The sequence below is a fragment of the Nesoenas mayeri genome (assembly GCF_963082525.1).
Source record: "Nesoenas mayeri genome assembly, chromosome: 9".
Taxonomy (NCBI): domain Eukaryota; kingdom Metazoa; phylum Chordata; class Aves; order Columbiformes; family Columbidae; genus Nesoenas; species Nesoenas mayeri.
The window spans coordinates 25013151-25025627 of NC_137557.1; the positions used below are offsets into that span (position 1 = coordinate 25013151).

The following is a 12477-nucleotide window of genomic DNA, read 5'->3' on the forward strand; positions in this document are numbered from 1 at the left end:
AATAATGTGACAGTCCCTTTTTGTAGTCCAGTGTCAGAGGATTATATTATTTTCAGAACGATTTATGAAAGATTAGTAGAGGCATAGTTAATCATTTAAATTAGCTACAGGTTTTTTATTAATCTTCAAATTAATGAGTTCTACCTTTTGATCTTTCTGGCAGCAATTCTCTCTGGAATTGATGCCAATTAAGATTCAGTAATAACCTGGTTATGAACATGGACTAGTGAGTGTGTGTGTGTGTACTTGTGAGTGCACGTGTGTGTGTGTGCACGTGTGGGTGGGCGTCAGTGACCTTGGAGACTGGCATATGTTTAGTTAGACCTGTTCAGTTGTTGTTACCGATTTGGAAAGTCGACCTGTCCACTAGTGGAAATTAAATAAAAATGCAAGGACCAGTAGTAAGCAAACAAAGGTTCTGCTTTATCTTTAGTTGGGTGTTGCACGGTGCCAATCTAATGCTCTTAGGACAATTAGATACAGCCTGTGTATTACCTACAGTGAAGGTGGGGACAGTACCAGGGATTGAAGTGACCTTACTCTTTACATGAGCTGTTGAGAAACGTTCTCGTCTTTCAAAGAAGTAGATGTGTTCCAGCACCAAATAAACTGCACCAGCCCAAGGCAACACCCAGTAGGAAAGTTACAGAGCAGACTGACCCTGCTTAGAGGTTCGCTCTGTGTGAAGGGGAAACAGGAGGTAATTAGGGCTTTCTGGGACTTCTCAGTTCTCATACTGACATTGCTGCATGCACACAGTTGGTACCACTTCAAACCTCCTTGCAAACTGGCCCGTGTTGACCTGTGTGTGTTGTGGACTTTCTTTATGTAGTTGCTGAATTGACTTAATTGAAATGTGCTGTAGGTTTACAGTACAAGCATTCGTAAGACTTGTTTTTCAGAACTGATAAGTATGCATGAGTATAGCAGGAATATACCAGGTGTTCAGTCCTGCCATCCACAGTGCAATGTAATACTTGGTATCACAGCACTGAGGTTTCCTTCTTCTCCAGCTGTATTTCTGAATGGTTGGAGTTTATTTTCTTCCTAATGTCCCACAGCCCATTGCCTTTTCATCTCCTATGTTTGTATTTTGCTAGTCTGATGCTGCTCATACTGCAGCTTCAGGTGGATTTGATGAGATATTTATGTTCAGTTTCCTATATCCAAGTAATTTTTAGAGCATTTCTTTCTTTTACCAATCTTTAATCTGAAAGGAAATGATTGATTGGACCCCGAGAGCCTTATTTCCCAAGGTACATGAGTGTCTGTAGTGAAAGCTGAGTGCAGGGGAGTGCGGATCAATACACGATGTTGCGTTTCTGAAGCTACATTCTTTGCCCTACTTGCAGCCTCCTGTCTTCTTGAAAACTCAGCTCCAACTTCCAATGTTTGAAATTTCTTCTATAGACATTTTCTAGTCACCATGCTACATAAAACCCAAGCAAAACCTTTTATTTATTTCTTCTTATAAAATTTTGAATGAATACGTAGTGGTGTATCTATGTTTCAATTTTTAGCAACTTATGTTGAAACATAGACTGCTCTGTTCTTGTGGTCATCTTGTTTTAAGAAATGAGCATTGCTTGTTTCCAAATTCAAAAGTACAATCTGCTCATTACAGGCAGAACTGAGACCCTAGTTCCAGGTACAGCTCAGGCAAAGGTAGATCATTTACTCACATGCATATTTTCTCTTACAGCATAGGTGGAGAAGTAGTGAGAGGAAATGAAGGAAGCTACGTGGGGAAACATTTCCGCATGGGATTTATGACAATGCCTGCTCCTCAGGACAGACTGCCACATCCTTGCTCCAGCGGCTTTACCGTGAGATCCCAGTCTCTTCATTCTGTTGGAGGAACCGATGATGAAAGTAGCAGCTCTCGTAAGCAGCCGCCTCCAAAACCTAAGAGAGACCCCAACACCAAACTGAGCACCTCATCTGAAACAGTCAACACTGGAACAACAAGTAAAAGTGGGAAACTACCGGACAGGACTGAAGGTAAATGCTATAATTCTCTGGAAAAAAGGTTTTTGGTGACCCAGGTTTGAGATTATCCAGTTGTTCATCTTGCGTTTAAGAATTACCTCTGTTTCCTCATCTGTATAACAGTGCTAGCATAGATATCCTAGATCACTGTTCTCCAAATTTTGGACCAGTAGGTAATTGCCAAGCTTTGACATTTCTCACAGAACCATGCCACTTACATGGCTTGGTTATATACTGGGGATTTTGGTTTTTATTGTATTCAAAATGAAGGGAAAAAGAGATTGCTATCAGATGGCATGTAGGACAGTGTTACTTGCATGCCAGCCAAGGACTGCTCCCTAGCACTGTGCAGACCACAGCTTTGGAGAGGGTCCTTCTCAATAAAGAAATAAAGGATAGAAAATATTAGAAAGAATACTGCATGGCCCTGAAACTCTACAGCAAGGAAATATCATCCATGGGTAAAAATTGTAGCCAATATGATATAATGTGTTGTTCCAAGCTTTTGTTTGCATATGAGTCTACATTTTTTTCTTCCTGTTCCTCCCAGGTAGATTTAAGCCAATGCAGCATTCAGAAGAAAATAAACAAATATGTTGAATAAGGACATCGCTTCCTTACTCTGAACTATTTTACTAAAGATGAGCTAACGCTATAGGGATCTTCTCCTTCCTTTCTTCCATGCTGGAAATGCATTTTGTGCAGCAGCAGGACCAGCTGTACTCCCTGCTAGGAGGGATCAGGATGACTCTGCTTCGCAGTGTGAACTGTAAGAGGGAACCCTTAGGGACAAATGGGTTTGATCAGTGCTGGTCTTTCCCACTGCTGTGTTACATATCACTTTTGACATTCCATGCAGTGTGTTGTGCTCTTGGTGTGTATCCCTTTTGTGGCCAGAAATACTTGTTAGTTGCATTCATGCTACAACCCCTTTTCAGCAAATCTGATTTTAAAAAGGCATCAGTGATAATGAAGATGCAAAGGAATGTCTGATTTAACTGGTACCAAGTATGTCTACGATTGCAAGATTGAACACAGACACTGAACAAAACTCTAGATTTATTTATGGTGTTGATGGTAGTTATTTTGCATGTGACATTTACTATTACTTCCAAAACTTGTCCTCTATAGTGGCCATTACATCAACTCCACTGAACAGACTAACATGACAAACCCAAGCATTAAGTAGCTGCCTCTAATAAAAGCTGTTTATCACAATTTTACTGGACAAAAGCCTACATAGAAACCATTCAGATTTGTGCCACAGATAGATTTAAAATCTCATATCAGAAAGTCTTTCAAGTCTTTCATTTAATACAAGAAGAAAGTGCATGGCTCAAACTTCTTAGTCCGATATGCTCTGAGGTTAAAGGCAGGAGCTCTTAAGTAACTCAAAAGTTCTTTTAAAAACGCTATCCTTTAATATATTTTTATTATTCTTTAATATATGTTAGCACTCTTCTGGGGCCTGCACAACTAGAAATACCAAGGCTAAATGAAGTTTGTTTTGCAGTCAGGGCAGTGAGATAAGCCCTAATGTTTTCTACCTTGTTCAATGAATATTCCTGCAGATGTGCATGGAATCACAGAGTATATTGTACTCTTTGGTATAGCTGACCTTGGCATTCTCTCTAGGATGATGAGGAAGGAGATCTGTTTTACACCTGATCCCAGCCCTTTTCCTCATGTATTGAGAAGCAAGAGACTTTGACAGCCTTGAGGCAGGAATAATTGAAAAACATCTAAGTATTTTACCAGTCTCACAGAAGTTATGGCAAACTCCTTAAGCAGTCTGTGTCTTCATGAAACTAAATCTTATTCAGCATTATTGTTCTGGAAGGTTCTGAAAATTTTACTTCCTTTCCCTCATTTCCTCCTGCCTCTGATACATGACACCAGGGATGTAATATGTAGTCATGTCCCTCTGACAGACTGCAAAGTTTGAAACTGATTGACACTTCTGTTTCCAAGGTCAAGTACCACTTTGTCTCTTCCCACTCTGTGCAGGTCGAGCTTGATCTTCCCCATCACATGATGGTCATGAGTGACACACGTGCTGTTGCGGTGGTGCTCACTTTGGATAATCTGTATGACAATGGTACAACTACACCATAGTGCTAAGTATTGCAGAGCACCTCAGATTCATTAGTGTCATCAAGAGCTGAATATTCATAGCAAGATCTCTGGAAGGAACTGGTGAATGGGTAATACTCCATCACTAGCATGAAAGGTGATACCTAAATGTTACCTTTTAGTGTCACTAAATGCCTTAATGGAATATTGAGAATCTCTGTGATACTTGATACATGACCTGTATTATATTCATTCTGCTCATTTACATGTAGTGCAGCAATGGGCACATTTAGACTATCATGAAGAAGTTCCTGGAGATTTTGGATTGACAAAACCCTTTAACCATGCCTTGGTTTTCTTATGTCAGAATGTCTTCTTTGTTTGTATATGGCTGGTTTTATATGTGTCGGACTTATAGGGGTTTCACCAAAGGGTTTGATATGTAGAAAGTAAGATCAGATTGTAGGGTTTTTTTGAAGTGAGCAGTCAAAATTTAAAGTCTGAGATATACTCGAGTGGTTCAGTATCGTGTTTGGATGATCAGGCTGGATTTCTGAAATGCTTTGCTGTCACCAGGAGAGGCTTTCTTATCACCTGTGCTCTCCAAGGTAACATGTTTGTTTTGGTGAAAGGATTTTCACAGTCATCATCTGACTAGCATAGGAATGCTTATCTAAAAACTGTGGCCCTATGTTGATGAGGACATCTAAAGATGAGCAGAACCAGATGAAAGTTCATTGTCTGCTGTATTGATTTAGTAGAAATAATAAACCAGCTTTGTCCCGAAATATGAAATTATTACTGTTGCTCTACAATTAATTCCCTGCAAATATAATATCTGAAATTGTGCCTAGCACAAAGAAACCTGTGAAGCTCTGAGTCTGCCAGTCTGGTTTTTATGTGCAAGTGGTTACATTTTTCCATATCTAGTAGTTCTCACTCTAGTAGCAGTCTTTGAATTCAAGAAAGTATGAACCTGTATTTCAAATTTCAGGTGAGACAGTCCATAGGATACAATATTCACATTCTTCTAGGGAGGTCTTTGGAAGCTCAAGTCCAAGAACACACACGTTTAACTTTCAGTCGCTGTTGTCTATATTATACCAAAATATTTGTATATGCATGTGTCTCATACATTTTTATGTACTTGTGGTATTTGCAGGCTGAATGGCTACAGCTTTTTTCCAGGAACTATGGAAAACAATGATGGAAAACCCTATTGTTTCTCCATCAGCTATTGTGGAATCTCTACAAAGGAGCTGTCACAAAATTGTTCCCAGCTCATTTCTTTTGTGGTGATGCAGAATAATTCAGATTGTAATGTCTATTGTCTGACCCCGTGGCTACTTCAAAAAGGTTTTTGCTACATTTCCTAGGCAACCAGGGACAGTCTCTCCACTCATTTTTGTTAAACATGTTAACTTTTTGCCTTTTGATAATGGTGTAGTTTATACAAACAAAAGCAGTTACCAATGGTAACTTTTGTTCTTTTTCTGATCATGGTAAAGCCTAAATTTTGAATCCACCCCATCATAATAACTAGCATAACGTTAGATTATGTTTTGAATACCAGTTTGACTTTACTGCAGATGTAAGTGGCAGAAGAAATTTGATCATGAACTTGAAAGACCTTTTCCTCCTAAAGCGCAAATAGCATCAGTAACAGCCACACCAGCTCTGCACACTTTCTGTAAGTTCTCTTGTTTCCAAATTTGTGAGAGTATGAGAATCTTTTAAATTGCAATGACATATATTAACCTTGTCTCATTGTGCAGCAGTGTGATAACACTTTGCTTTCTGAGGTTCGTCCCAGTCTACCTTGACTCTGCCTGAAAGAGCACTATTCACCCTGAAGGCCGTGTCCTCCTTAACTTGGCTTTAATTCTGTTGCTGCGTTTCCACACTTTCGTGTCCCTTCTTAGGCTTCAGGATTCCTTTTTCACTCTTCTGGCTACCTCTCATGTGCACCCACTGGACGCCTTCCACCCAATGCACTTCTCCTCCATGACAGGTTTCTACAAAGTTATTTTTAAAAATGTGAGTTGCCTTTTTGTAGGGTTTTTAAACTCTGATAGGAACAGCAAACAAATGTAGCTGTTCCCTGTACATCTCACATTAGAAGTGAGAAGTGAACCGAAAAGGGTAATTTTAAATAACATTTCAGCATGGAAGGCATATCTAGTCTTGATCCTGAGAGGTTCTTTATTGAGAAAATGCAGGAGTTTAATTAATTGATGTGCTTTTGCTGCCCAATCTTACAAAAAAAGAAATTAATAAAACAGTATAAATGGTGAACATAACCAGCCTCAAGCAGTGTTTTTGGATATGATCCCTACATGTCCACAAGAAAGGTTTACAGATCTGCTGCAGTGCAAACAGAAATGAAGAGGTGTAAGTGAATTGCATTTTGAAAGTTAACTCTTTGTTAAAATTCTTTTTAGTAATATGAATGGCTGTTATATAAACATGTGCACATAAAATATGTAATATAATTTATGTATATATTATATGCACATTCATGTATAATGAAAATGCAAGTTGTGTGTGCTTGCATGTGCATACAAACTTGTGCACACAAAAGCAAATTAAAGCTCAGAGTAGCATTTTCAAAATGCTGTTTACATTTGTAATTCTGCTCCTGCCAGAGGCCTTGGGAAGTTTAGGTCTGATACATGAAAATGCTTGCAGGGATCCCCACCTCTCGAACCCACTCCGTTTGTTTAGTGTTTTCCTTCTGGGTGTTATGTGCTGCTTTCTAAGCCCATGCACTGGGAGCCTCTGTGTTCCTCAGAGATCTTCAAAGGTGGGCAAGTTGTAAGGACAATTTTACTCTTGAGAAAAGCAATTACAGTAACTGTAACTGGAGTTGCCTTCCAGCTGGTCTCTCTCATAAATCTAGTTTTCTGTCAGCTAGACTGGTGACTCTGCATTATAAACTTGAACTTTTGCTGCTGTCATTAACAGAACTTGGATTAAAGGGATTTAGCACTTTTGCTGTTTTTGCATGGTGCTGGTTTCCTTTCATGTCCAACCTGGACTTTCAAATAGTGTCACCTGCAGTAACCATGTAATGTCCTTCCTTCTAGCCAGATCTTAGTCCTGTATCTTTTTATCTGTGCCCACTAAAGGAAGAAATATCACTAATGAACCCTATTCAGACCTAATGAGTCTAAAGGGACTGACAGATGAGCTCTGGTGGGTAAAGCTATGGGCAGGTTAAGGTGCTGTTGAATCTGAGCTATCTCCTTGGCCTGCTGCCAGATGCGACAACCCAGTGCTGACGTAGCAGAATGCAGTATTTTAGGGCCGTGTCTTTGAGACGGGTGCTGCTGGGCAGGAGCTGTGGCAGGGAATGGGGCGGGCAGAGCGGTGAGCAGCATCCAGTGGTGAGATCTGCTGGAGCCCCGTGCAATGGGCACCAGATTCATGCAGGTGGCTCTTGCCATGCACTCCCCCTTCATGAGGGTCTGTTGTCACTGTGCCCCGTGATGCTGCTGCAGTGCCAGGGTGTGGGTCTGGGGACAGGGGCAGGACAGGCTGGGTGCTGGGGCAGGATGGGGTGTGCTGCCTCCAGAGCTCTAGCTCGCAGGGTGTCCTCCAGGCATGGCCTCCTCAGCCACCGCTCAGCTGGAGTCCCCGTGTGTCCTTGTGCCCGAGAGGTGTGAGTGCTTATGTGTTGTACACTGTATGCTTTTTAGATCATTTTCTTCTTTCTTACTGTCTGCTCTGTATTTTAAGCACAGCGTTTTGACTCAAAAAAAACTGCAGCTGTTGTTCACATTAGCTACATAGGTGTAATGCAAGCTAGTATTCAGCCATGAGTAAAGTACTGTCTGTTTTCCTCCATGCACCTTAGTCCAATTCTTGATCTCAGTACTGCATTAGCCAATATTTTTTTGTATGCTGTAATTCATCTCTTGCAGGCTTGAGAGGGCTTAACTTGAAACTGTATGTTGGGAGAAAGCAGCTGGCAGTGACGGAGGGAAAAGTCAAAGCCAACATCAGAAAACACATGCCCTGTTGGCAGTAGGGTCAGGTGGAGTAGGCTCTTAACTACTACACATGACTCCGGAGAACTGCCCTGTGTGGCATGGGGGTAGGTACAGTGCCTTCAGCAGCACTGGAGCAATGCAGTGTCCCCTAGAAGCCCAGCACTTCTTGCCCTTGGTTCAGCCCCTCGTCCCAGCAGCCTCCTTGCTGCCGCGGTGGTGGTAAGTCTGGAGGGCAGCGCTGGCCTGGCTTTGCTGTGGGACTCTGCCCAGCAGTGCCTCTGCTCTGTGGTGGCTCCTTTGGCTGCTGAAGCAGCTTGTTCCCTCTGACCTGTGCTATAGCAAGAAGGACGGCATAGCAAAGATTTTGGTCTGTTCTCTAGCATTTAGTAGCTTAGACATTTTCAAAGGCTTTGCTTTTTTTTTGGGGGGGACGGCTAGCATGGGAGAGTAGTTTTTCAGTGGTTTGAAGTTTGATTTTCTTTGCTTTTTCTGAGATTTCAGTTTGTCCCTCTCTGCAGAAGGGTCAGTTTTCAGATTGCAGCTCCCAGTGCTGGGTTGTGTTCCTCTGTGTGCCACCTCCTCCAGCCCTTCTTCTTTCCAGGTCTGTTTTCTAGCCCTTCAGATGAGGGAGGGCAAGGGGGAAGGAAAGAATGAAAGCAGCGGTTCTTATAGCTGCTGTGATAGCTTTCTGCACAGAGCAATCAACACAATGTGATTTTTTTGGAGGGATTTATAAACAAGTTTTGAATCCACAGAGGGAGTATGTTCTTACCCTCGAGGCACATATGCATACTCATTAACGTTAATGGAAGCTGCAAGCATTGAACAGAAAATAGACCATGCAGTGGTAAAAGACATGAAGATCTAGTTACCCATTTGGGAATTGCATTGTGCCCAAGACTTGGCAGTTGGTACTTTAGCTGTGTTGTGCTAGTCTATCCTGTGTACTTAGTGTCTCTTTTTTTTTTCCACTTTAATTTAACAAAGTTGCCTTATTTATTCCTCATCTCTCTTTTCACATTAGGATGTTGCTCATTTGCTGAGAGACACAGCACCTGTGTGAAAAGGCACAAAATTAAATGTGCAGCCCCCCTGCAGTTCAGCTATCTCTCTGCTCTCAAGGGTGAGGGAAGCTGTGATGTTCTTGATAATGGAAAAGCCTTAATAATGCGAGTTCGGGGAGTGTTGTACTGATTTACCAGACTGCAAATGCAGCCAGTTCGGGAGGCTGAGGCTAGTACACCCTGCTAAACACTTGTGATTCCTTTTGAGTGCATGGGCTTTTCTGCAGTGCCCCAGTGCTCCAGGGTTCAGGAGAGTTTATGAGCCTGGTTTCACAAACTGCACTTGTGAATTCACACCATTCTGCCCCAGAATCAGCAAACCATCTAGGATCTCAAAGCATTGTTGTTGGGTATAATGGAGACATGCTGAGTAGGAAACGTTCTCCAGGCTGCTGCCACCCTGAGGTCTGCTGAATGCATAGGGTCACTGCAGTCCTTGAACACACCAACAAGACAAGGAAATGTGAGCCACTTATTCATGCAGTCAGCTGGGATCCAGGAGAGAGTATTAACACAGCTTTCATATCATATGACAGTCACTAGGCCACTTTTAGAGCAAACCCAGCCCTGGAAGTACTTCAGCTGTACTTTTGAGGTGTCTGAATCAATTATATTTACCAGAAAGACCACACTGAAGAGAGAGCCTCTGAAGAAAGCTGTCATGTGGGTGTTCTTGTCCACTGCATGGTTAGTTTGCAACCTCGACAGACAGCCCGTAGGTAACTGGAAGATTATAGTGTCAATAAATCCATAAATTATCATCAGGTCACTGTGTGTCAGTGCTGAAATATTGCAAAAAAAACCCCACCCGTAAGTCATAATATTTGTGACTATATTTCATATTTTATTTTGTTTATGCCTCAGGGAACCATATTACTGGGCCTTCTCAGCATTTCCACCTGTGAGCCGAAATACTATGAAACACTAGATTCTTGCATTATTTTGCATCACTGAATGGCTCTGAAATCAGGGCCAGGAGAGGAGGGGAGGAGAAATCCAGGTAATTCTCTTGCCTCATTTTGACAGCCCTCCAGAATTTGTTAAGTAAAATGAAATGACCGAGAAACTACAAAAATAACCATTTTGAAGTACTTGTACTACACTTCTGTTTTCCATACTGTCTTTGGCATTGTCTGTTAAAGACATTGTGGACAAATGGTAAGGGCTTGAGAGACCAGACTGAAATCCTGAAGTCTCTGTTTACACTCGGAGCTGGTCTGTGATAATAACAGGTCTGACAAAACTCATTTGGGATGAAAAGAAAAAACACAAAGCAGCTGCACTTTTTATACCACTGCAAATACACTGGATTTCCACCTCTTCGTCTTACTTTATTTTTAACTGGTGCCCTAATTCTGTTCTCACTTAAACAACCAAATGAGACAAATCCTTATAGAGGGAAACATGACTGAGCTCTCAAAGCATAATCTGCCAAGAGGTCGGTTCTGGGCGGGGGCGGGCAGGCACCCACGTTGGCTTTCCTGAGAACACACAGTGCTTAGCAGAGTCACATCCCAAGACATCTAAGTCTGACTCCAGGTGAAATCCTGTCATGGCTATCCTCTGGTAATTTCTTTTTAATGACTGTTTGAATATAGCAGTCTTGGTTGGTGCACTGGTTTGCTGCTTTCATCTCTTCCACGTGGCTTAATCCTGGATGACATCAAGCAACATATGCCTGACATGCTACAACTGTTTTTGGCACTTCATGCTTTTCAGTTCGTACATGTGCAAACAGTGCTGTGTTGGGCTAACGTGCACAACAGTGACAGCTCAACAGAGCACAGATTCCTTTTTGCCATGCCATCAACTTGCCTGGCGGTCACAATGTACCAGCCTAGGCTTTTCATAGATGCATGATGGGAAAAAAAAAAAGCAGACACAATTTTTTTGTGCTAATTTTAGTGACCATAACTTTGAACTGCTGATACGTCAAAATAGCAGCACATTTCTCAAAGCCCAGTGCAATTTGCAGCTGGCTGTTGGGTCAGAGTGAAGGGGGGCTTAGATGTGCAAAATAAAAAGCTGGAGCATGGTGTACTTGACATCATCAAGAGGCATAGCTTAATATCCATTTCCAGTGCAGCGATGTAATACTTGCCATGGTTTTCATTATTTCTCCAAGATAATCCTGAATAATACTCTGCCTTCAAATTCACAACCAGCCTGCGTGTAACGATTGAATCATTCTAGCTCCTCTTATGCTTAGCAGTAAAGCAAAACGAATGCTACAAATACAGGACATTTTGAGCATCAACATGCCTGGAAAACCTCAGCTCTGTGTTGGAAGCAGTGTCACCTTAGGGTGGCTGGCCCTAACAGTGTTTTGTGCAATGAAGAAGGTTCCTGGCATTTTTCCCTCTGTGCATGACTGCCAAGGGAGCTGTCTCCCATTTCCTCTTGGTAGAATACCAAAGGATGGCTTGGCTATAAATCTTGCCTTAAGATTAGTGTGATATTACAAGTCTCCTCAATTTGGAAAGTTTTAATGGGGTTAGATTTTTACTTGTGACAGTGGAAGTCTATTAATATTTGGAATTTGGTGAATAAGATGGTAAGTAACCCTTTGATTAAAAAGTTGGGGGGGGAGAGCAAACATAAATGTGCATCCAGTACAAACTTGAAACTATAACACTAGTGTGGATTCAAAAACTTGATATTATGTCTAGCCTGTTTAAGTATGAATTTTCGCAAACAAAAACATGGAAACTCAAGATATTCCATGGTTCTGACTTATTTTTTATTTTCTGTTAAGATGAGATAATTTTTAGTGTTGTAGATAAATATCTGCAGTGACTAATTGTCATAAGCTCCCAGTCCTGCAAATACATGCTTGCGTGTGAGTAAGTGTTATGCCAAATGGAGAGTTCTGTAAATAATACAAACCATCTCCCAGTGGTGTAAGTGGAGGAACGGGGCTCTTCACAGCTCTGCCACTGGCTCAGATGACCTTGAGCATTTCACATGTCTCTCAGTGTCCCAGATTCCTCCCTTGTAAAATAGAGATAGTAACGAGGGCTTTGTTTTGTGAGGTGGTTTGCAATGATCTTATGATCGGAGTATTTCTGCTCACAGCCAAAACTTGGGCTAATGGGATGTGTGTGAGTGCTTTTGTGAACAGTACTGTAGAAAGGGCCTTTTGAGTAGAGAAGAGAATATGTGAAAAAGACTGTCCTTGCTTAATGTGAAATTCCACACATCTGGCAGGGTTTCATTTGTGAACTCAGGGCAAACACTACGGAAATGAGAACTTGAAGCAGGTTCTCAGCATAGGAATTGCTCAAGTTCCCTTTCCCAGTCTCCTGTTGGTATCCTGATGCTGCATGAATAACGATATCAAAATCTGGGCTGCAATTTTG

General features: G+C 41.7%; 1 protein-coding gene across 1 annotated transcript in view; it reads left to right on the plus strand.

Annotated features, from left to right (window-relative positions):
• Nucleotides 1-12477, plus strand: part of NYAP2 (neuronal tyrosine-phosphorylated phosphoinositide-3-kinase adaptor 2) — a gene marked incomplete at its 3' end in the record, with an annotated part of 126972 nt that overhangs the window by 51493 nt on the left and 63002 nt on the right. Inside the window, exon 2 of the mRNA XM_080349761.1 lies at nt 1703-2001. Coding sequence (XP_080205887.1) covers nt 1703-2001 — 299 coding nt within the window. The remainder of the gene's footprint in view (nt 1-1702; nt 2002-12477) is intronic.